General features: G+C 32.5%; 1 protein-coding gene and 1 long non-coding RNA gene across 9 annotated transcripts in view; one reads left to right on the top strand and one right to left on the bottom strand.

The window, feature by feature from the left end:
• LOC127710653 (septin-2B-like) overlaps positions 1–24,126 on the bottom strand; it is a 154,851-nt gene that overhangs the window by 9,156 nt on the left and 121,569 nt on the right. For 5 of the 8 annotated variants that reach the window (XM_052216608.1, XM_052216610.1, XM_052216607.1 and 2 more), the window contains 9 exons: positions 14,932–15,037; positions 11,657–11,743; positions 9,541–9,664; positions 8,371–8,505; positions 4,529–4,646; positions 3,523–3,624; positions 2,253–2,398; positions 1,112–1,219; positions 52–84 (listed from right to left, as the gene is read on the bottom strand). In XM_052216608.1, the coding sequence (XP_052072568.1) occupies positions 52–84; positions 1,112–1,219; positions 2,253–2,398; positions 3,523–3,624; positions 4,529–4,646; positions 8,371–8,505; positions 9,541–9,664; positions 11,657–11,743; positions 14,932–15,037 (959 nt within the window). Of the gene's footprint in view, positions 1–51; positions 85–1,111; positions 1,220–2,252; positions 2,399–3,522; positions 3,625–4,528; positions 4,647–8,370; positions 8,506–9,540; positions 9,665–11,656; positions 11,744–14,931; positions 15,038–20,835; positions 21,070–24,126 lie in introns of those variants that run through there. The other 3 variants (XM_052216606.1, XM_052216605.1, XM_052216609.1) reach the window with 2 other exon arrangements.
• On the top strand, positions 4,811–6,065 carry LOC127710667 (uncharacterized). The gene is made up of 2 exons (XR_007986261.1): positions 4,811–4,860; positions 4,970–6,065. It is a non-coding gene; the product is annotated as an uncharacterized LOC127710667 (long non-coding RNA).

The raw sequence follows: 24,126 nt of genomic DNA, 5'->3' as shown, positions 1-24,126 counted from the left end.
GACATGCATGAATGACTGTATGAATATGCATAATATGTAAATGAGACCTACTCCTGCTCAACAGCTTCTTCACGCTGCCGTCCTCTGTAAAGTGTGAATGTTACATAAATGATAATGAAACAATGAACATTTAAATTGATGTCTTAGTCAAAGTTTGAATTCTGTTCCTCAGAAATCATTTATTTTCTGTATGAGTCAATAGTGTACATGATATTCAACACCAACTATAATTGGTACAAGTTAGCATTCTTTTTTCCCTACAACATCTTTATAAAATTCTAAGGAAAATGTGACCACCCATATTCAATTAATAAGAGTGCCTCCCATTCTTCTACCCCATTAATTGTGGATCAGCCCTAATGAAATTATACCAAAATATAGCAATTCTAGGCTATTTCCAAAGTTTGTAGATTAAATTTAGAATTTACCCTCTGTGTAAAAAATTGGTTAAGGGTTTTTTCCAGATAAAAACATATGTTGAACCCAGGAAACAAAGTAAAGTGAAAATATAGGTGAAATTCTAAATTTGCCTCCATATGTGGTTTCCCAATTTGTAAGTGCCTTCCCTGGGTACTACACATGGTGAATAGGAACAGTCCTTATAACATTATGGTCTTTTTAGTGATCACATGATCAATTATTGAACAGATTTCTTATATAACTGTGGATTTATTTATTTTCATGCCTACCAATTTTTGTGGATTGAGCATTTGTGGATATGTGATTTCATGGATTTCTAAAAGCCTGCCCACAAGCCTTTAGAAAATTGATACTTAGTTGAACATTTTAATTCATGTTCCTCAACCAACGAAATACACAATAATTGGTATCCCACGAATAAAAATGATTCCACAGTATTAGCAAAATATCACTTTATAGAACTTGTCATCTCAATTATTTAACTATTTTACAAGAAGTTAGTTTATTTCAGGTACTTTAATAACACAAACAGCCTGACCTATAAACAATAACAAGAAAAGCAAAAAATGGGGACCAAAATAAAATAAATGGAGAATAGGAATCCATAACTCAACAACAACAGTAAAGAATAGGAGAAAACATCTAATAATCAGACTTAGATGATATAATTGAGTAAGGGTTAAATACACACCTGACTTTCTTTGGAACAGCCTGGCCCCCTCCTCCTGCAAGTTTGTCAGCTCTAAAGTTCTCATAATGCACTTCTTGTGTAACTTCTTGTAAGTCCTGCATATGTGTACTGAAAATAGAGAGGGGGTTATAATAATAATCAACAACAACAAAAATCGACAAACCAGAAATACCAACCACTTTTGGATGCAATTATAGTTATCTTTTACATGATACATTATAATTACATATTATGTCTGTTTGTTTTGTTCACACATTGTTGTCAATATAATGGAATTTTATGCGACTGTCATACAAGTGAGAGGTTTAGCTAGCTATCAACCAGGTTTAATCCACCATTTTCTACATAAGGAAATGTCTGTACCAAGTCAGGAATATGACAGTTGTTTTCCATTCGTTTGATGTGTATGAGCTTTTGATTTTGCCATTTGATAAGGGACTTTCCGTTTTGAATTTTCCTTGGAGTTCAGTATTTTTGTTATTTTATTACATGTATTTATAATATCAGTTATTCATTTATTTATTTTTTCTGCAATTGTAAGTCAGTTTTCATAAAATAATACCATGACAAATTCTTTTAAATATAAGAAGAATGTGTGTGAGGACACAAATGCCCCTGCTCAAGCTTGCTTATAAGTGAAAATACTTTTTGGGAGCATCTGATGTCACTGCTAGTTTTCTATTGTTCTACGTCTTAGGTATTTTTGTGCTGTGTGTTATTTTCATATTATCACTGTTTTGTTTTATTTCTTATGTAATGATTTTTCTGATTTATGACCTTAATAGTAGTTAAGTGAAGATCACACTTTTTGTCCTTAGCTTGTGAAAGAGTTAAAATTTGCATGAGGCAAGCTTAAGTTAATAGAGTGTGGAAACGAAAAAATTTGCAATTTTCAAAGTTATAAGGGGCATAACTCTAGAATGGTAAGAGACTCACTGCCCAAATTCGATCTTTGTCAATGAGTTTTGGTTCTTAGCATTGTACATGAGTTTCAAAACATTTGATTAAGAAATACTTAAGTGAGAGTCCAAAAACAAAAATGGGACGGACGGAAGAAAGAAAAGACTGATCTCTCATAGAAGATTATTTTTTCATGGTTAAATAACATTTGACCTTTACACATTCGATCTCTACAACTTACATGAGCATGGTCCTCAGTTTAATGAAATCACAATGTTCTGGATTTTCTACTTCAACTACACCCCATGGGTACATACGACCTCTGACCTTACGACCTTTAACTTCAATAACTGTATTGGCTCCAATGACTGCAAAAGGCACTGCTTCCTAAAAATCAAATATTAAATTTCTAACTTTATTTTTCTTATAAATAAAACCTAAAAGCTTCTGCCTAAGATTTGTAACATCAAGGTTTAAAAGCAGTTTTAATTTTTGCACTCACCATATTATATGTGCCAAATAATATCCCTAAGTGATTGAATGATGTTTATTTCTTTGATGTGGTTTTATATTCACGTTTTTTTTTTTTAAATTCATGTTTTTTATATGGATCAGAATAGTCGGTGGAGGAAACTGTTATGACCAGGTAAACAATTTGTCTGCAGCAAGTACTGTAAATTCAGAAATTATTGCGTGCATATATTATTGCGATTTTTAAGGAATGGACAATAATGTGAAATTAATTATTGCGATTTCAATAAAAACCTGCATTCAGATATATGTATCAGATATCAGAATGCGAGTTCTTATTATTGCGAATCTCACACAGTCGCATTATTTGCATTAATGAAAATCTCGCGCTAATTTCTGAATACACAGTAAATATACATTAGAATGAGCATGCCATACCATTTTTGAAAATTACCCTAGAGTCTTAAACCGATACTGTATTTGCTGTTGTTTGTCAATTAACTCTCTAGACCACTCTGCAAACCAAGCATTTTAATACTTGAAAGATATAAATGTATCAATTACAAGGTAATTTTCCTTGAGATCAAATGCTGTAAACCAAATAGCTTTTGTGGATTTTTTTTCCCCTGTTTTGCTCTTTCCAGCTGACATTGCAACAATCTTTTTTGCTATTTACTTTGTTGATGTATTCATATTTGAAAAGAATTTAGTTTCATATAATCGTGAAGATTTAAGTTTGCATTTCTTTTCAACAAATAAAAGTTGCTCTTGAAAATTAGTTAGGTTACAGTAGCCAGGGGAGATAATTGGGCACTACTATCAAGGTTAACTTACTACTCATTCAATAGCAGGCCAAAATGGTATCTTTATTATTTGTTTTCCCATTAGCAATACATTCTTTAATTTTGTATTTTGTACAATGGCTATGCATATGGTATTTTTAGTCTTTTAAATGTGAATCATAGCAGATGAGGGGTACATGACAATGAAACAGCAACCCAAGAACAAAGAAATACCAAGACATTTTGAAGTTAACTGACCTTGAGCTGACGACACTGTTCTCTGTAGTCTTCATCTTCATCTGAGTCACAATCAGGTAGTGGGTAGATACTGATTCCATATTCATCTATCTGGTCCAGAACCTGAAATATACATATGCAGTATATTATTTAAAAAGAAGCACTGCACCCAAAACTCATATACTAATACCCTTCATTCAGTCTGTATTTATCTTAGGGCAGTTCCAGAATTGATTTTATAAATTGAATTTATAGTTGGTGTTTATCTAAAATGGAATGCATGAACCATTATAGGAAATAATGAAAACTTTATGCATTGCAGGGTAATATTTAAAAGTGCCTTCCAACTCCCTACCCTTCATTTACGTCTGGAACATGGAACAACCCTTAACATACTATACAATCATTTCTTTCTTTTCAGAAACTGGGTGATCCAATCAGATTGATTGTTTTTTGCAAAACATTTTTTGGCTTTTCCAAAATGAAGTAAAATCTGATTTATGACACAAGATATAATGTTCCACAACAACATATCAAGCATCATTATAACCCTACAAGCTATTAGCTAGATAAAATATTTCAATACACAGAGCTTCATAGCATAACTATTTTGTATTTGTACCAGACTACGATCACATAAACATTTTAACCAAGTCTGGTAGCATTGAAGCATATTTCAAATTGCTAATTCAAACAACATGAGAAAAGGTTAAATTGTAAGAAGTCAGTTGCTTAAAATGTTCTGTCAGTGGAAGGTTAAGGCAAAAAATATATGTGTGTATAGGTTTTCTTGCTAATCATGTCATAAATTTTTTTTTTTTTTTTGTCACTCCAGAAAATATTGTTTCTCCAGTATATGGTTCCATTATTAAACATATTGTTTTAACACACATATTTGTATGAACTGACCTCGATTTAGTCCATAAATTAAATCTACCAGTGGGAAATGATGAGCTAAAAATGATGTAAGATGAATGATTAAAAAATTCTTAGAGCATAAAAATATTTGACAAACATTATTACATACCCTTTTCTTTAACCTTTGAACTTCATGTTTTGTGAGGGTATCAGCTTTAGCTATTACAGGTACAATGTTTACTTTATGGTGAACTGCTCTCATAAATGTTATGTCAAGGGGTCGTAACCTAAAAATAATTAAACATGTTAAAAGGAGTATGAAATAAATGAAATAAAACAGTCGACATTAACAAATTTTTCCCTGAAACAGTTGTATACTTAAAATGTGCAATGCTATTCATTCACGATACAAAAATTAAAGAATATAATTCATATACCAGAAACAAATTAAATGATAAAATAAAATGCTCCGCTGGGGCGCAGCTTGATACAACCGCAGAGGTCGAACCCTGAACAGTTGGGGCAAGTATGGACACAACATTCAAGCTTGATACAGCACTGAATTTGGATTGTAATTAAATATTTGACACAGCATAGGTTTCTGACACAGAATGAAAGTGGTCTAAGAACTTAAAAATTTTCAATTTACCTATTCATACATGTGATGGACTGTGAAACTCAGATCAGGAGATTGGGAAATTTTGGTCAGGAGATTAGGACTCAGATCAGGAGGTTTTTAATCGACATTAATTTTGTTGTAAATGTAACCGTGTGCTGTAAAAATGGTCTTTTAAAGTGTGTTTTCTTCAACTTTCCAACCAATTTATTATGTTTATAGTACCCTTGTACTTATAAAGTTTCTCCATCTTTATATTCTACATGTTCAATCTAACATTGTTTTTTTCCAGTATGTTCTTTAAATTTTTTACTTCATATTCTATAAAACAATCATTGCAACCGGAACATTTGTTTAGCTGTCTGCAAATAGTTTTTATTTTTTTTTTTTTTCTCTTGCAAATAGTTTTTATTTGCAAACTCAGAAATTCATTCTATCTGTAAATTTTGGGTCATAGTTATTATATAAATTTCAATTTAAGCCTTAAAAGGAAGTATAGAATCCTCAAATAATTTTCAAATTATTATTTTTTTATTTGTCCTAAGACATTTAAAATCATTTAATAACCATCCTTTTATGATTATTTGTTCAATTTATATTTTATTTATATTCTTTTAAAAATTTTCATTATTAAAAGGAAAGTAACTTAAAACAGGATAAATCAAGGGAAGTAACCCAATAAATACACAGTTTTTGTTACACAACGGCAGTTAGCCTGAGGTAAAAATCGTTGCTTACCAGTATGTTTGACACCCAAGCTGACAAGTGAAGCCATATAATTATGCATGTTAATTGATTTACAGTTAAAATATAACTTCAGGTAATGTCAGTTACACCAGATGCCTGAGATGTTATGTTGGGCAGAAATTTTTCATTCATGAAAAATTTCATACACAGGATTTTTTCAACGGGAGTGGGGGAGGAGACCCCTGAAAACGGGATTATTGTACTCCCGTCGGGAGGTTCACATGTATGCCTATTCAAACCATATCATTATTATTTGCTTTTATATATAAATCAGAAATAACCAATTTAAAATGGAAAATGTTAAAGAAAAAAAAGGAAAAAAAAAATCCCCCCCCCAATTTTTTGAACCCCCTTATGATTCATCGCCCCCAAACTCAATCCCAGCTTTCCCTTTGTGGTATGGTACCTTGCAGTACAATTTCAGAGAGATTCATACACTTGAACACAAGTTATTGTCTGGAAACTAGAAAAATGCTTGTTTTTTGGCCCCAAATTCCTAAACGTTTAGGGCAATTACCCCCAAACTCAATTCCAGCTTTCCCTTTGTGATATGGAACCTTGCAGTACAATTTCATAAAGATCCATACACTTACACACAAGTTATTGTCCTGAAACTAGAAAAATGCATGTTTTTTTTGCCCTTTTATGGCCCCTAATTACTAAAATTTTGAGGGAAAACCCCCAAAATCAATCCCAGCCTTCCCTTTGTGATATGGAACCTTGTAGTACAATTTCATAAAGATCCATACACTTACAAACAAGTTATTGTCATGAAACTAGAAAAATGCTTGTTTTTTGCCCCTTTTTGGCCCCTAATTCCTAATATTTGGAGGAAATTACCCCAAAAATCAATCCCAGTATTCCCTTTGTGATATGGAACCTTGTAGTACAATTTCATAAAGATCCATACACTTACAAACAAGTTATTGTCATGAAACTAGAAAAATGCATGTTTTTTTTGCCCTTTTATGGCCCCTAATTACTAAAATTTTGAGGGAAAACCCCCAAAATCAATCCCAGCCTTCCCTTTGTGATATGGAACCTTGTAGTACAATTTCATAAAGATCCATACACTTACAAACAAGTTATTGTCATGAAACTAGAAAAATGCTTGTTTTTTGCCCCTTTTTGGCCCCTAATTCCTAATATTTGGAGGAAATTACCCCAAAAATCAATCCCAGTATTCCCTTTGTGATATGGAACCTTGTAGTACAATTTCATAAAGATCCATACACTTACAAACAAGTTATTGTCATGAAACTAGAAAAATGCTTGTTTTTTGCCCCTTTTTGGCCCCTAATTCCTAAAATTTGGAGACAATTACCCCCAAAATCAATCCCAGCATTCCCTTTGTGATATGGAACCTTGTGGTACAATGTCAGAGAGATCCATACACTTACACACAAGTTATGTCTGGAAGTTACAAAAATGCTTATTTTTGGCCCCTTTTGGCCCCTAATTCCTTAACTGTTAGTACCATAACCCCCAAAATCAATCCCCACCTTCCTTTTGTGGTATTGAACCTTATGGTAAAATTTCAATGAGATCCATTCACTTAAACTAAAGTTAGAGTGCGAAAACTAATGTGTATTCGGACGACGACGCCGGACGACGACGCCGGACGACGACGACGACGACGCCAACGTCATACCAATATACGACCACAAAAATTTTTTTGCGGTCGTATAAAAAGGGAAGCAACTCATTTTCTCCTGAAGGAATTCTTTAATTTTTGTATAAAGGGAAATAACTCTGCTTGCTTTGTGACAAAGCTGGTCTAATGTGCTTATAGATTTTACAAGTAGGGTCATAACTCCTTTTGCCTTATTTATCTACCTATCATAGACTTTATCTAATTAACGCATCATAATTATGTACCTATCACTATCAATTAAACTATCAATACAGCTATTTTTTTCATTCCTTTGAACATAACACATTTATTTCATGACCTTTCTTTAATTATACTTTTATGTATGTATACATTGTCAGAAAGGTTAATTAAGACATTGATTGAATAATGAAATCGAAGTTATTGTATATTATTGAGCAAACGATGTAATTTCAGGGGCAGTCAGGTCAGATATAGGATTTTTCTTTCCACACATGATGAAACAGCGGAAGCAAAAATCATAGAGAAAACTTAATTTCTTACAGATATATATACTGTAATTTCCCTCGTGCTTCCAAGCAGTAAATTTGTGCCTGGTTTTCTTTAAAACAGAAAAATCCTTCTATAATCAATATTTAAACATCTAAGTAGCAAAAGAAGATTTATTACATTTGTGGCATCTAATTTGACATTTTGTCTGTCACAGGTCATATTTTCATATTTTTTTATTTACATAATGTTACAATTGTATAACATATAACCTATTTAAAAAAAAATACATTATTTCATGCTTTTTTAAATTAAGAAAAATTCCAAACTAGTACACCACAACATTGGTAATATAATGAATATAACTGCAGTAGTTTAATTACTGCAAAAAAGCAAGACTTTATTTGTATCCATATTTAAGATAATTCATGTTTTACAAATGAGTTAACCAGAAAATTTAAAAAAAACAGAAAATATATGGAACCAATTATCCAAGGATACATGTAGTTTAATTAGTAATCAAAAGCTTAACATATGTGTTACTTACCCATGACCTGAGGGGTTGATGAAGTAGAAACAACAATGGACCCTATTATCAATGATGTGTCGTCTGTTAAGTCCACTCTCGTCTTGTAGATACCTCTCAAACTGATCATCAACATATTGGATGATAGGTTTAAAACTGGAATACAAATTATCAAATTATTGTTTCTTAATATTCAGATTTCATTGTCAGCATTATACAAATACTTTTATTTTCCCCAAAAAATGCTATGTACATGTGCCATTTCTGTGACAATCAATGTATAAAATTCAACCTGTTTGTAGAAATTGTATAAGGAATAGTATTATTTCATTGTTGCTTGGTATTTTTTTACCAATATGCTCTAGCTATAGACTTTTTTCATGACTAGTCCTATTTACTTTGACTTGTACTAGCTCAATACCATTGCTGGTTAACAGTGTATCAGGCTATGATCTAGCTTTTAAGATAAATTCAGAATTATATATCGAACATAAGAAGTTCAGTACATTTTCTTGGATTAGTTCTATCTCAGCAACATAGTAGTGCAAGCATTTATATATTTGCTGGAAACTTTTTTTATTGCAAAAATTATTTTCTGTGCTTAGTGGGAGTCTTCTTTATTTCTACTTTTAGAATATTTTGGTATTTCAGTAAAACCAGGAAATATCAAAAACATTCTCATTAGAATTAAACTTTTGAATTAATATTTAAATTCTTCGGTATTGAATTTTGAAACTATTCATGGAGCAACAATTCTTTTGCAAATGTTTTAATTCAATAGCAGATGACCCATGTAACATTTCAGAGGGTGTTCTCTAATCTTAAGTGGCTCCATTGCCCAATGATAGTCTTCAGGCAATTCTCCATTTCAGAATGTAATGCATTCTGGGTAATATTTTAAAAGCGTACACCAAATAGTTGTGATTGGTTTAAAACGTACTTAACAATGGAAATTCAACCAATGACATAACATTATTATCATTTTGGTGTACAAACAATGAGATTACCCATAGTCCTTTAGATTCCGAAAAGGCCAATTGTTTTTAGAAGTCCTGTGCAATCTAACTTTGTAAAATGATCAAGAAAAAAAAATAATTTGCTCTCTTAATTTTCAATCTGGTCTCAGTATAAAAACTTATCAATCTTTCTGCAACTATGAGAACTGGTATAGATACAATAAATGTTTCCTACCAATCTACAGAATTTAATGAGTCTCCAAAGCCTGGAGTATCTACAACAGTCAGCCTCAGTTTCACTCCTCGTTCTTCTATTTCTACTGTAGAAGCATCTATCTTTACTGTCTGCTTGATTTTCTCTATAAAAAAATAAAGAAATAAAAGTAAAACAATGAATTGTAAAGTACTATGTTTAAACATTTTACAGTACTAAATGTACTTTCAAACTGTGTGAGCTTTCTAAAAATATATAGATAATTACAATCGTACTGCTGAGAAACTACTGTGAATTCATTATTAATTATTGATTACCAATTGCAATGGATTTCGTGGGGATAGGTAAAGCAAATATGTACAAACTTTTGCAAAAGCATGAAACCAAGTAATAAAAAAAATGTATCCACAAAAATACCCAATGCGTACTATACACGGCAAAAAATGGTATGAGTTTGATTTGAAGTTACATCAATTTCTACCGGAAGAGGCTCATTTCATAATTGTAACTTATCATATTATTTACAATGTTCTATATAACTGAATATTTAATCATTGTGGCATTTTAAGTAAAATTTTAAATAGAAAATATACGGTACAGTAATGCACCTTTTGTTCTAAATCCTAACTTTGAGCCATATAATAATTAAATAAATGGAGAATGTGTCCATGGGACACAGATGATGCCCCCGCTTGCATATAACGTTATAAAGGGACATAACTCAAGAGGGGTAAAAGTGACGCTACCCAAATCCAAATTGATCTGTGTTTTGTGGTAATAAGCATTGTGTATTAGTGTCATAACATTTGGTTGAGGCAAACTAAAATTAATAAACGGAAACGAAAAATTTAGCAATTTTTCCATTTGTAAAGGGGCATAACTCTAGAACGGTAAAAGTGACGCCATCAAAATTCAAGTTGATCTGTGTTTTGTGGTAATAAGCATTATGTATTAGTGTCATAACATTTGGTTGAGGCAAACTGAAGTTAGAGAACGGAAACCAATTTTGGGACATTTGTAAAGGGGCATACTCTAGAACGGTAAAAGTGACGTCACCAAAATTCAAATTTGATCTGTGTTTTGTGGTAATAAGCATTGAGTTTAAGTTTCATAACATTTGGTTGAGGCAAACTAAATTTAGAGAACAGAAACCAATTTTGGGACATACAGACGGACAAGGGTAAAACTTATTGCCCCCTCCGCTACGGCGGGGGCATAAAAAAATAAATATCATGTAAGATTTGCATTCTTATTTATCGGTCAACTTAGTACTAACATATGGATTATTTTTATTACTAATGATAATTTGTATATAAAAAGTAACGAGCTAATCAATCTCATTGATGTATTGACCAGCTGACCATTATTAAGTGGACAGAAGAATAAACATAAGGCCAAGCTATTCTAAATATTATTATGGAAAAGAATTTCAATTCCTTGCAAGTCTGTGACATACATCAATTTCCCTAGTTGTTGTTATATTGTCATGGTAACCTTTATTCTTATTTTGACAAAATCGTTATTTACTTCCCTAATTACTACTGGAATACATCCAGAACTTCTACTACAAAAGTTTTACTATAATTTTTCTTCAGTGATAGGAAAAAAGAGTTTTGTTGAGTATTATATAATTTTATTGCTTGCTAGCAAGAATTAACTTCTTGTGGTAAAAAACTTTTCTCTTTCAAAGAAGCTTAATGCTACTTCTGTCAGAGCAGCAGACAAACTAAATGGCCAGTTATTCAATGACTCTTGTTATTAATTTGGTTTTATTTTTTTCTTTCTTTCTGATTCTTTTTATTATTACTCATGATGTGTGTTCCTTTAGCGAAAATATTTTTACTTATATTTTACAACTTTATACTAAAAGTGTTTCCTATCATACTCCTCATAAGATAAGAAATACAAGACAACACATTCTATAAATGTGCGTCTGCACAATATTTTGCAATGACATGTAAAGTATTTCTATACCTGTACAATATTTTGCACTGACATGTAGAAATGCAAGACAACACATTCTATAAGTGTGTGCCTGTACAATATTTTGCACTGACATGTAGAAATGCAAGACAACACATTCTATAAGTGTGTGCCTGTACAATATTTTGCACTGACACTTAAAGTATTTCTATACCTGCTGCTGAATGTATCTGTCTTTCAGGATATAAATCTGTTAGAAATAAACTATTGACTAGTGTTGACTTTCCAAGGCCTGATTCACCTGAAAAAGATTAAAACACATTTTTTTTTAGAAAGTTAAGATAAATAAAAGGTCAAACTGTTTTTTTTTTCAAATCTTTTTATCAATTTCAGTAGAAATGATATTGCAAACAACACTTGACCTGCTAAGCATTAATCCAGGTCATAAATCAGAAGTATAGGGAAGGGGGAAACAGGAATTGGATGTCTCTGACAGATAAAAAAAGTACACTCACACCTAACAACTTTTCAATGTCAAGCTGTTCACCATTTATGAAGTCATTCTGTTCGGTAGTCCCTGAGAATTGTGACAAAAATATTCGACAAAAAAATGGATAGACAGACAGATGATAGACCGATAGACAGGACAAAGACAGACAGACAAATGAAATAGTGATCCAATATAGTGTAGCTCCCACTCCTACAGAGTGGGGTATGATTTCTAGATTACTGTGGGAGTAATTTTATTTTTGAGGAATCCAAATCTACTTTTATTCATCTTTGTTATGTGTTTATCTATTTCTGTAAACTTTCAAGTAGTAGTGAGGAAAGGAATCAGAAGTAAGGAGATAACATGTTAGGGGGAGAGTTGAGTGCTTACAAACATGTAAAAATATTTCCTTTCTCCATTTGAACTGTACACGTATAACTAACAACAAAATTATTTTCATTTACCTGTGTTTAAAGTAATTGCAAATGGCTGATATTTTTGTTCAAGCATATTGTTTTTCTTAAATTGTTTTACATTTCACAGCGGTATAACATGTTACTTTAATTATTCTTCCCATAGTTTATCTATTTTGTATTTACATTGTATCATAGATCAAATTTATTTGTTCAGTGTATATTCACTGGTGTTAATATGTCTTTTGATTGAGTTAAGCCATTTCAATTGATATTTTATAGTGTGTCTTTTTATGTTGTGATGTTACACTATTGTTTCATATAAGGGTGAAGGTTTGGTACTATTAAAACATTTAAACCAGCTGCAATTGTTTGCACCTGTCCTAAGTCAGGAATCTGATGTTCAGTAGTTGTCGTTTGTTGATGTGGTTCATAAGTGTTTCTCGTTTCTCGTTTTTTATATAGATTAGACTGTTGGTTCTCCCGTTTGAATGGTTTTACACTAGTAATTTTTGGGGCCCTTTATAGCTTGCAGTTCGGTGTGAGCCAAGGCTCCGTGTTTAAGACCGTACTTTGACCTATAATGGTTTACTTTTATAAATTTTGACTTGGATGGAGAGTTGTCTCATTGGCACTCATACCACATCTTCTTATATCTATTAACACCACCCCATTCTCATTTGAATTGTTTCATTTTTTCATGTCGTGGCCTTTTATAGCCGACTATAGAGTATTCGTTTATTCTCATTGTTGTAGGGCATACAGTGGCCTATAATTGCTTGCTATCACTTCATTTGAACTCTGGTGGAGAGTTGTCTCATTGGCAATCATAACACATCTCCTCATTTTCATATAAGTCCATGCATTTCATTGTTATAACATTAAATGTTATCAGATTTATGAGAGGGACCAACTACTGATCAGCATTGTACCACTTCAAAAACAAAGCTACTAACCTAAATGTATGTAATTTAAGTTTGACCACAGCAAACAAACTTGGTTAGTGACATGGACATGTTTACCCAAAACAAACAAAGACATATATCTTGTTTGTATAATATAATCATTAGTCAACATGTTAAATAATTATATATTCTGTTTCAAACCTTCCATGCTCAAAGATTTCATGTCACCTGTTAGCTTGTAAAACACCTCTAATACAAATAAATTACAATTTACTGTATAAACAAATTAGTTTTTTACTCCTATAATGATTTATATACAAGTGAGATCTAGTTTATATAACTAATGATTTGACCGAGTATTGTTGAACAAGCAAAGTTCATAGACATCCAGTATTATAAAATCCAATATAGCCTGTTGCCAGAAACTTGTATAATTTCTCTTCTCTAATTTTCATGCTATTTTCACATGTCTTGATCGGTGCGAGAAATATATTTCTCATCTCTTAGAGAAAACTTTGTTCTTGTCAAATGATTGGGCGAAATTCCAATTATGACGTCCAATTTTCTTGATTTCTTCTGAATTTTCTATTGTGACGTCATGAAAAAAGGTGTTGATGTCTGATGAAATCACATATAAAGAACACAACTTACTGCAAATCCTTGAAGAGGAAGGATAAACTTGTTTAGATATCGTCTTAAAATCATTAGAGAAACAGATTCCACCACTATATCTTGTGTATTATGATATTTCTCCACTCTCAACAGTTAAATTTTAAATATTTAAAAAGCTTGGCAAGCCTCGCGTTTTAAATTTTAAAATTGAACTGTCTCGAGTGGAGAAATATGGTAACACGTACACTTGATGCAGAGGTGGAATCTATATTTCTAAAACTCCTGTAAAACAGGTTTTATACTCTCATGACTGTATACATTGTTAATTTATGTTGATCATTGTCATTTTGCTTAGTTTCTTCTGTTACCTATTCTAACATCGGACTCGGATGTCTTTTATACTGAGTTTTACTGTGCTTATTGCTGTGTGTTTGTTTATTCCACATTGGCTAGAAGTATAGGGGGAGGGTAGAGATCTCACAAAACATGTTTAACCCCACCGCATTGTTGCACCTGTCCCAAGTCAGGAACCTCTGGCCTTTGTTAGTCTCGTATGTTTTTTAATTTTGGTTCATTTATATGTTTCGGAGTTAAGTGTGAGGTCCATTTTCTCTGAACCAGTATACATTTTTGTTTAGGGGCCAGCTGAAAGCCTGCCTCTGGGTGCAGGATTTTCTCGCTGTGTTGAAGACCCATTCGCGGCCTTGAGCTGTTTTCTTTGACACATTCCCTGTTTTCATTCTTAATTTTATTGAGGAATCATGTCAGTTTCAATTATATTGTAAAGCTCAGACTACTTATTTCTTAAGGCTTTATGGTGAACTCTATAGACATATGTTGGTTGCTGTCTCAGGAGTATACCCAATATCGATTTTTATTTATTTTGCAGTGCTCTTATCCCCAGGGTTTCAAATTGAAAATTTTATTTGTATCATCATCAAATATTTGGCTTTGATTTCTTTATTCAAATAATGAATTAAATGATACATCAACATTTCACAACCTTGTAAAGGTAAATACATGTTCTATTTTATCATCTACTAAATTTCAATATACATGTTGTACTTACCAACTACCATAAGAGTGAACTCAAAGCCTTTCTTGACAGATTTACGATGAACTTGGTTGGGAAGATTGGCAAATCCAACATAACCAGGCTGCTCTGGGCAAGTAAACTGTAATAAAACAGATATAGAAATAGATATAAGTTAAAAATAAAATGCTCCGCAGGGCGCAGCTTGATACGACCGCAGAGGTCGAACCCTGAACAGTTGGGGGAAGTATGGACACAACATTCAAGCTTGATACAGCTATGGATTTGGATTGTGATTAAATATTTGACACAGCATAGGTTTCTAACACAGATTGAATGTGGTCTAAGAACTTAAAAATTTTAAATTGGACATTCACCTATTATGGTCCAATATCCAAAATCTAAATACATGGTTAGATTCAGCATATCAAAGAACCCCAAGAATTCAATTTTTGATGAAATCAAACAAAGTTTAATTTTGGACCCTTTTGACCTCAATGTGGACAAAGTTGATAACGGGGCCCAAAAATCAAAAATCTAAATACATGGTTAGATTCAGCATATCAAAGAACCCCATATATTCAATTTTTGTTGAAATCAAACAAAGTTTAATTTTGGACCCCGATTTGGACCAACTTGAAAACTGGGCCCATAATCAAAAATCTAAATACATGTTTAGATTCAGCATATCAAAGAACCCTAAGAATTCAATTTTTGTTAAAATCAAACTAAGTTTAATTTTGGACCCTTTGAACCTTAATGTAGACCAATTTGAAAACGGAACCAAAAATTAAGAATCTAAATACACGGTTAGATTCGGCATATCAAAGAACCCCAATAACTCAATTTTTGATGAAATCAAACAAAGTTTAATTTTGGACCCTTTTGACCTCAATGTGGACAAAGTTGATAACGGGGCCCAAAAATCCAAAACTAAATACATGGTTAGATTCAGCATATCAAAGAACCCCATATATTCAATTTTTGTTGAAATCAAACAAAGTTTAATTTTGGACCCCGATTTGGACCAACTTGAAAACTGGGCCCATAATAAAAAATCTAAATACATGTTTAGATTCAGCATATCAAAGAACCCTAAGAATTCAATTTTTGTTAAAATCAAACTAAGTTTAATTTTGGACCCTTTGGACCTTAATGTAGACCAATTTGAAAACGGAACCAAAATTTAAGAATCTAAATACACAGTTAGATTCGGCATATCAAAGAACCCCAATAATTCAATTTTTGATGAAATCAAACAAATTTTAATTTTGGACCCTTTGGACCTCAATGTGGACCAATTTAAAAACGGGGCCCAAAATCCAAAAACTAAATACACGGTTAGATTCAGCATATTAAAGAACCCCATGAAATCAAGAATAAAACCCCATTGAAATTGGTCAAGAAATAAGCAATTTATAGGAAGTATCTTCTTTTGCACAATCCTGTGCTATTAAATATTTCTTGCTATTGCGCAATACTGTACAATTGACAATTTCTTGCTATTGCGCAATATTGTGCTATTGGATATTTCTTGCTATTGCGCAATACTGTGCAATTGAAGATTTCTTGCTATTGCGCAATACTGTGCAATTGAAGATTTCTTGCTATTGTGCAATACTGTGCAATTGAAAATTTCTTGCTATTGCACAATACTTATTATATAATAATTTACACATCCTGTTTGGTGTGTATCTCCTACCATATCATTATTACTTGATTTTAAATATAAATCAGAAATAACCAACTTAAAATGGAAAATTTTAAAAGAAACAAAAAAGGAAAAAAATAAAAAAAAGGAAAAAAAAATAAATCCCCCCCCAAAATTTTTTGAACCCCCATTATGATTCATCACCCCCAAACTCAATCCCAGCCTTCCCTTTGTGGTATGGTACCTTGCAGTACAATTTCAGAGAGATCCATACACTTGAACACAAGTTATTGTCTGGAAACTAGAAAAAAATGTGTTTTTTGGCCCCTTTTTGGCCCCAAATTCCTAAACGTTTAGGGCAATTACCCCCAAACTCAAACCCAGCTTTCCCTTTGTGATATGGAACCTTGTAGTACAATTTCAGAAAGATCCATACACTTACACACAAGTTATTGTCATGAAACTAGAAAAATGCTTGTTTTTTGCCCCTTTTTTGGCCCCTAATTCCTAAAATTTGGAGGCAATTACCCCCAAAATCAATCCCAGCATTCCTTTAGTGATATGGAACCTTGTGGTACAATGTCAGAGAGATCCATACACTAACACACAAGTTATGTCTGGAAGTTACAAAAATGCTTATTTTTGGCCCCTAATTCCTTTACTGTTATTACCATAACCCCCAAAATCAATCCCAACCTTCCTTTTGTGGTATTGAACCTTGTGGTAAAATTTCATAAAGATCCATTTACTTAAACTAAAGTTAGAGTGCGAAAACCAATGTGTCTTCGGACGACGCCGGACGACGACGACGACGACAACGACGACGACGACGACGACGACGACGCCAACGTCATACCAATATACGACCACAAAAATTTTTTTGCGGTCGTATAAAAATTCACTGGATGTTCAAAAGGGTTAGGTTATTGTAATTTTATAATGTAGGCTGCTTAAAACCTGGCATGTGTTGCATCCCCATTCAAGAATATCATACTAGAACTCAGGAAAAAAGTGTTCTTTTGAACCATATTACTGACTTAATGAGAACCTAAACATCCCTAGCTTACCAGAAAGCTGGTACTTACACCCCTGATAATTGCGATTAAATTATGTTGTCATCCTCCTTTTTCGTATTGAAGTGCTTGAAAAAGGACTGGAAGGTTACTTTTTCATTTATTTAATATTGTTTTCCATACAGTCATCTTAGGTATCAGTACCATAAAAGTCCATCATCTCAAACTCCACCAAGTCAAATAACACAGTCTTCACGATAAACTTTTAAATCTACAGGCCCGGAGCTTAAATCTAAAGGCCCGGAGCTTAAATCTACAGGCCCGGAGCTTAAATCTACATGCCCGGATCTTAAATCTAAAGGTCCGGAGCTTAAATCCAAAGGTCCGGAGCTTAAATCTACAGGCCTGGAGCTTAAATCTACAGTTCCAGAGCTTTAATCTACAGGCCTGGAGCTTAAATTTTTTGAAAATTTTAGTTAGGTTCTGTTGGCATGTAGAGATGATTTTTACAGACCCGAAAGCAATTTTACAAGCCTGGGCTGCCTGAAAACAATTTTACAAGCCTGGGCTGCTGGGCCTGTCATTAAGCATGAAGACTGACAACATGGCTTGCTTTCCTTAGAATTTAAGACCCTATAAGATCTTCATGTGGTCAGTTTAATTTAGGACCATAAATTATCATAAAAACAACCTGTATGACAAGTAACATTATTATGTTACATGTTAGAACATGTACAAACAAACAATAAACAGGTGCTAGACAGGTGAAAACAATTACATTTTCTTGGGAAACTACCTGATCTTCATGATCTTATATGTGGTCAACTTGTCTGAAAGAAACATTTCTTTTACTTTTCCATGACTAGAAGGAGATGTGGGTATACAAATCTATGTCATTTAGACAACAACCCAATTTTAAGTTTCAAGTTGGAACTAGTCAGACAGACCATAACATTTTAGTACTACAGCCTTTTCTTATTATATATATTAAGGATTCTAACTAGTCTCGGCTTTTACATTTACTAAAGTATATTTACTGTGTTATTTACTCCCCCTTTTTCCCCCTAACTACATGTTATAATATATAAAAAAAGACAGTTTCAGTTAATCATTCATATTACCGGTATCCTTAATTCTAACAAAAACTGCACAATTCCCTATGACTGCATTCTTTTTTTTTCTTATTTTTAACAAATAGCTTCAGCTCTGTAATTTATCTATGCTGCCATGATGCAATCTTGGAAGCTGAATCATGATACATTGCAGAGCTTTCATTAAATATCAAAATAATCTTTCATGCTTTCATTTTATGTAATAAATATTTCTTGGTTTTGAAAATATTCCAAAATTTAATAGCAGACTCATTATCTCAAATTTTTGTTAAAAAAGAAGATTCAACTGACAGGAAATCAAAGCTTAGAACAGCTGCAGAATATTCATGTTATATGTGGTAGCTCAAAAACTTGCTTAAAATCTTAAAATCAAATATCTGGGTGTAAATTTGATGAAATTTATATAGCACCTTCAGCAACTAGAAGTCTAGGTGTTAAAATTATGGATAAAGTGTAAAGGGTACACAGTGGTCATCTTGCTGAGGTCTGCGATTCCTTTAATTCTACTGAACTCTTTATATGCTTTTTCTTCACGACATTGGGTCATTCATCCAGACTTACAGAAAGAGACCTACCCCATCGTAGGTTTGATTGATGATTGATTGTTGGTGATTAACACCACTTTCAGCACTATTAGCTATATCATGGGGATCAGTTTTTATTGGTGGAGGAAGCCAGCCTCAGTGGCAGGAGAGAACCACCAGCCTTCAGCAGGAAAACTGACAATCTTAGTCAATTAAGATTAGAGTTGAACCCACCAGCAATGTGCGGGACTACCCAATCTTAGGACTATCTGCGTCACATCGTCTAGTCTTTGAAAGGTCAAAAATAAATTAGTAGCCTTTCATTAAGGCCTGGTATTGGAAAACAATCTGGTTAATTTTTGGTACAAAATTGTTCAAGCCAATGAAAAATATGAATAGAGAGGAGGCATGGGGTATATATCGATAAGACAGCAACCAAACAACACAAATAATAGAAAATAATTTCAATATGAGTTATTATGACACTGTGTTAAAAAGTCATAGATCAATTCATATTGATTCCAATGCAATCATAAACAGCATCATAGACAAAGGTAACTCATTACTGTACAACATCTGTAGTATAATGAATAAGCATTCCAAACAATCTGTTTTACAACAGATGTTATACACAAAGTGCATTCTCATCAATGCATACAATGACTGGCAACTTCTGTACTCCTGTCCTAAGAAGCCTTATAATACATTCAAGCCTAAAAGTCTATATATTCATTGGTAATTGATGCCAAAAATATCAGACTTTTATTGTACTGACTTCTTATCCTTTTAAATAATTAAATAAATATATATAAAGTTTTACATTTTAATCTATTTACCTGACTATTCAAGTTGCACAATGTTGATGATTTTACAAGTATGAGACTCAAATTTTCATTCTTCTGACCTTTCAAACTTTCAATTCGCTGACCTCTCAAAAGTAAAACAATATAATTCAAACAAAAAATCTTCAACCAGAGAATTAATGACAACAATGTTTTATAAATGCCTGTTTCTACCCTCTTTGCCCTCACAGTGAAATATTTATTTACAAATTAAAACCTCCTGCTGTGTTCATAAGGATTATTACTGGTTTGAACATGTGAAGTGTGCCAGTTACATACATACATGCATACAGGTTATTTATTATTTTTAATAGGGTAAAGTAAGTGCAGACTGCAGATTTGTGATTTGGTCAATTAATCTCCTTATTACATGTCTGGTATGTTTCCATATCTCTACATAGCTTGAATACTGGGAAGGGGTATGCTTATAGGGACGGATACAGCCATTTTGAAAAGGGGGAGGGGGTGTCCAACCACATGGTACACAATGAAATCTTCACATAAAAAAATGTTTTCATTCATAATTTGCATCAAATATTTGTCACTGGACATTATGCAAGAAGCATTCAAAATAAGCAATCTTACACAAATGCACAGGAACACTATTTACATAATATACACATATATAAATGTGTGCATATTAATCTTGTTCATAACTTCTCAACATAGAAAAGAATTAAAAGAAAATTTAGTTTCTAACATTTGTTGTTATGTTAACGTTTGTAATTAAAAGATTTAAAGAGTTATTATAAACAAGGAAGTAATTTCTAACTGAGAACAAACTGATGAGAATCTTACCAGTTCATCCATGTCTGTAACGCTCCACACTCCTCCCCCACAAAATTAATGAACAATAATTAATATTCCATAAACTATCAACAATGATTGACATTTACCAAAAACCTCAACAGACGCCTTTTTTTTATCAAAAATTCACAAAAATATATATATTTTTTTAAAAAGCAATAAGATGACGCCCAGACTTCACAAGTACATCAGGAAGATGTTAAGTGTATAGATGATAATATATCATAATCTAGATCAAAGACGTTTTGGTGCAGAGTGCCAAGATTTGTACACATATTTCATGAGAAATGTTAGTCACCTGCTCAGAGAGATAAGGATATATAGATTATGTACACAAAGACTTACAGTCAGGAAACAGATATGTTGACAGATGTGTATTGTTTGTACTAGAAATGAAACTGCTTCCGTCTAGGAGAAAAGGAATAGACCCATCGTGAATCTTCGGGTGGAGCTCCAACAATGCAAAATTGCAATTAAAAAGAACCAATATTCCATTACAACCCAACACAAAACTTCTGTTAAATGTTAAAGCAGTGAGATGAGAAATATTTTGTAAACTGTCTGCTTCTGTGGAATATGATGAAAGGGACCTGTGTTTGGCTAATACAATGCAAAAATTTACTCATGTACCATAAATGGTTTCATTCTTTGGATTTTTAAGCTAAGCTATGGTATTTGAGTTTCTATATATTTTTGAAAGATTTAGGTTATCTCTAGCACTGCCTCAGCAGCTTTGTTTTCTTCTAAAGTTCCTCAACAAAATTGATAAAACACACAACTACCTTAGTTGAGCTATCTGACTGCTAGTTTTGGTTTACATTCAAGCTAATGACTTGGGAATCTGAGCTGTATACTATGAGTTTATTTTTGCTATTTTTTTTTTTAAATATCTGTGACTTCATCAAAATTTTGAGCAGAAATATCATACTTTTTAGACTCAGAAATCAACCAATCATAATAAGGGATTTGGTGTTTCGAGCACAAAATTTGTACCCGGAGTACTGTCAGTAAAGTTTTATGACCTAGAGTCCTGGTAGCTTTTTCAGACGTCTATTCAAAAGTCAAATTATTATAATAGTACATTGTAGTTTGAGTTTTCTTTGACTTTAAAATTTTCCCCTGATTAATAACTCCTACTTTTGACTACCTACCCCAATTATCCCATTTTTTTAGTTTCCAAAGGACCCCTTTCCTTTTCTGAATGGCAGTATCAATATAAATAACCCTGTTTCATATCCCCATGGGTCTTTAAATGATAACAAATCTCTTTAAACACTACGATTTGTTCTGTTAACTAAATTTATGATTGTTTTTAAATTCAATTTTCCACCACTTGATATTTAACTGAAGTACCCTTTATTCATTTTACATGTCAAATGTAAACATAATAACTATACTATAACATTTATTGAGTCACTTAAAAGTATAATCAACTGATATAACAGGTAGGGTATCATATTTGTCAATAAAAAACAAACAAACAAAGACCACACATGCATTTGAGCAGGTGGGCATTAATTTATACTTCATATAAGGTGTTGTAAGTAATAAGTTGTGCAGAAGGGTTGGTATATATTATGATACTACAAAACAAAACACTTTCTCTCTTGCCTGACTTAGGATCTTTGTTGAGAACTTTCAAGTAACTCTCAAAATGAGATACAGCAATAAACGATTCTTTGATGTTATTTCTCAGTATTTTTTTGGGATTGTTGTCTTTATTATTCAGTGCCAATCTGTCTAAGAATCAGGCAGTGGTAAAAACATGACAAAACAAAAACCCACTCAAGTTGACATTAATTTATGTTCAAATTGTATAATGGTGCACTAATATAACATTTGTTTCCTTTTCCTGTTCTGGTAATTAAAGATATAATTTGGTTGAAAGTTACCTAGAGATTTCTCGAATTACCAGACACACAGAAACGAAAGACCTACCATTTCTAACTCAGGATGAGGGTAACTTCAAAATAGGATGGTTAAGTCGGTGGGTTTTTTTCTGCCATCTTTTGATTTTTTTAAAATTGCCTGATTCTTACATTTAAGACTGGCACTTAAACACACATCTTACATTCCCCTCTTTTCCAATTTAGGTTCTAGATAAGAACAAGGAATAAACAATAGGGACCTGTGAGTGAGTGGACACATAGTCAATAGACCAAAGGCTTTGTTGGAAGCATGCAGAAAAAAGAAAATATCATCATTTTGGTTTATTTTCTGTTTAGTGATTCAATGTATTTGTTACAGGTTTAAATTATAATAATTGAATTCTAATTCTGACACTTCAAAGTATGAGAAAACTACACAATACTGTGAAAAATTACATATATTATGTCATTACTGAATGGTGATAACCTAAGACTTTTAGTCATCTCTTTATATCAGTTACTTTTCGCCCCCATTACCACACATTATCTTTTCAACTTGCTTTATTGTAATTGTTGAAATGAAATCTGACCCAAACAAAAATCTCCATGGATTTTGTAAAGAAAATTTAAATGAGTAACAAAGAAGAACTTTGAGAGAACAATACCTGAAATAGGATACATGTCACAGTTATTAATTTACTTTAGAGGATTAAACCTTTCTTTGTGTGTTTTTATTTTTCTTACATCTTTTATCGTCCAATGTAACATTGCCCTCTGCACTAATTGTCAAAACCATTAGGAATGACAAATTTTCTTATCTTCTACATAAATTCTACATTTTTGGAAAGAACAATGTCCATATATACTGGGTGATATCTCCCATACTCTGATCCTCATCACTGGAATAATTGGAGACAGTTACTGTAAATTCAGAAATTATTGCGTGCATTTATTACTTGTGAAAATGTGAGGTTTTTAAGGAAAAGCTGCATACAGAATTACAGATATGTATCAGATATTAGAATGTGACTTCTTATTATTGGAATACTCACCCAGTCGAATTATTAGCATTAATTAAAACCTCGCAATAATTTCTTAATGTACAGTAATCATATTCCTGAATTGGACAGTAATGACTAGTATATGATTTGCCTGCACATAACATACATGTATGTTATTAGAATACCCAGGTTCGATAGGTTAACGAGAAAAAGATCAGCATTCAGGGGCCTATTCAATGAGGGCCCCAGGCTACTAAATTTCGGGCCTGACCTGAACGTTTGAAACTCCAAAAATATCAAATATTTTAAAGGACACAAAAACAAGAATGTGTCCAAAGTACACGGATGCCCCACTCGCACTATCATTTTCTATGTTCTGTGGATCGTGAAATTGGGGTCAAAACTCTAAATTG

This window comes from Mytilus californianus, unplaced genomic scaffold, assembly GCF_021869535.1.
Source record: "Mytilus californianus isolate M0D057914Y unplaced genomic scaffold, xbMytCali1.0.p SCAF_8, whole genome shotgun sequence".
Classification (NCBI taxonomy): Eukaryota; Metazoa; Mollusca; class Bivalvia; order Mytilida; family Mytilidae; genus Mytilus; species Mytilus californianus.
Note: the sequence above shows the minus strand (reverse complement) of the source record. Positions and strands in the feature narration are given on the sequence as shown.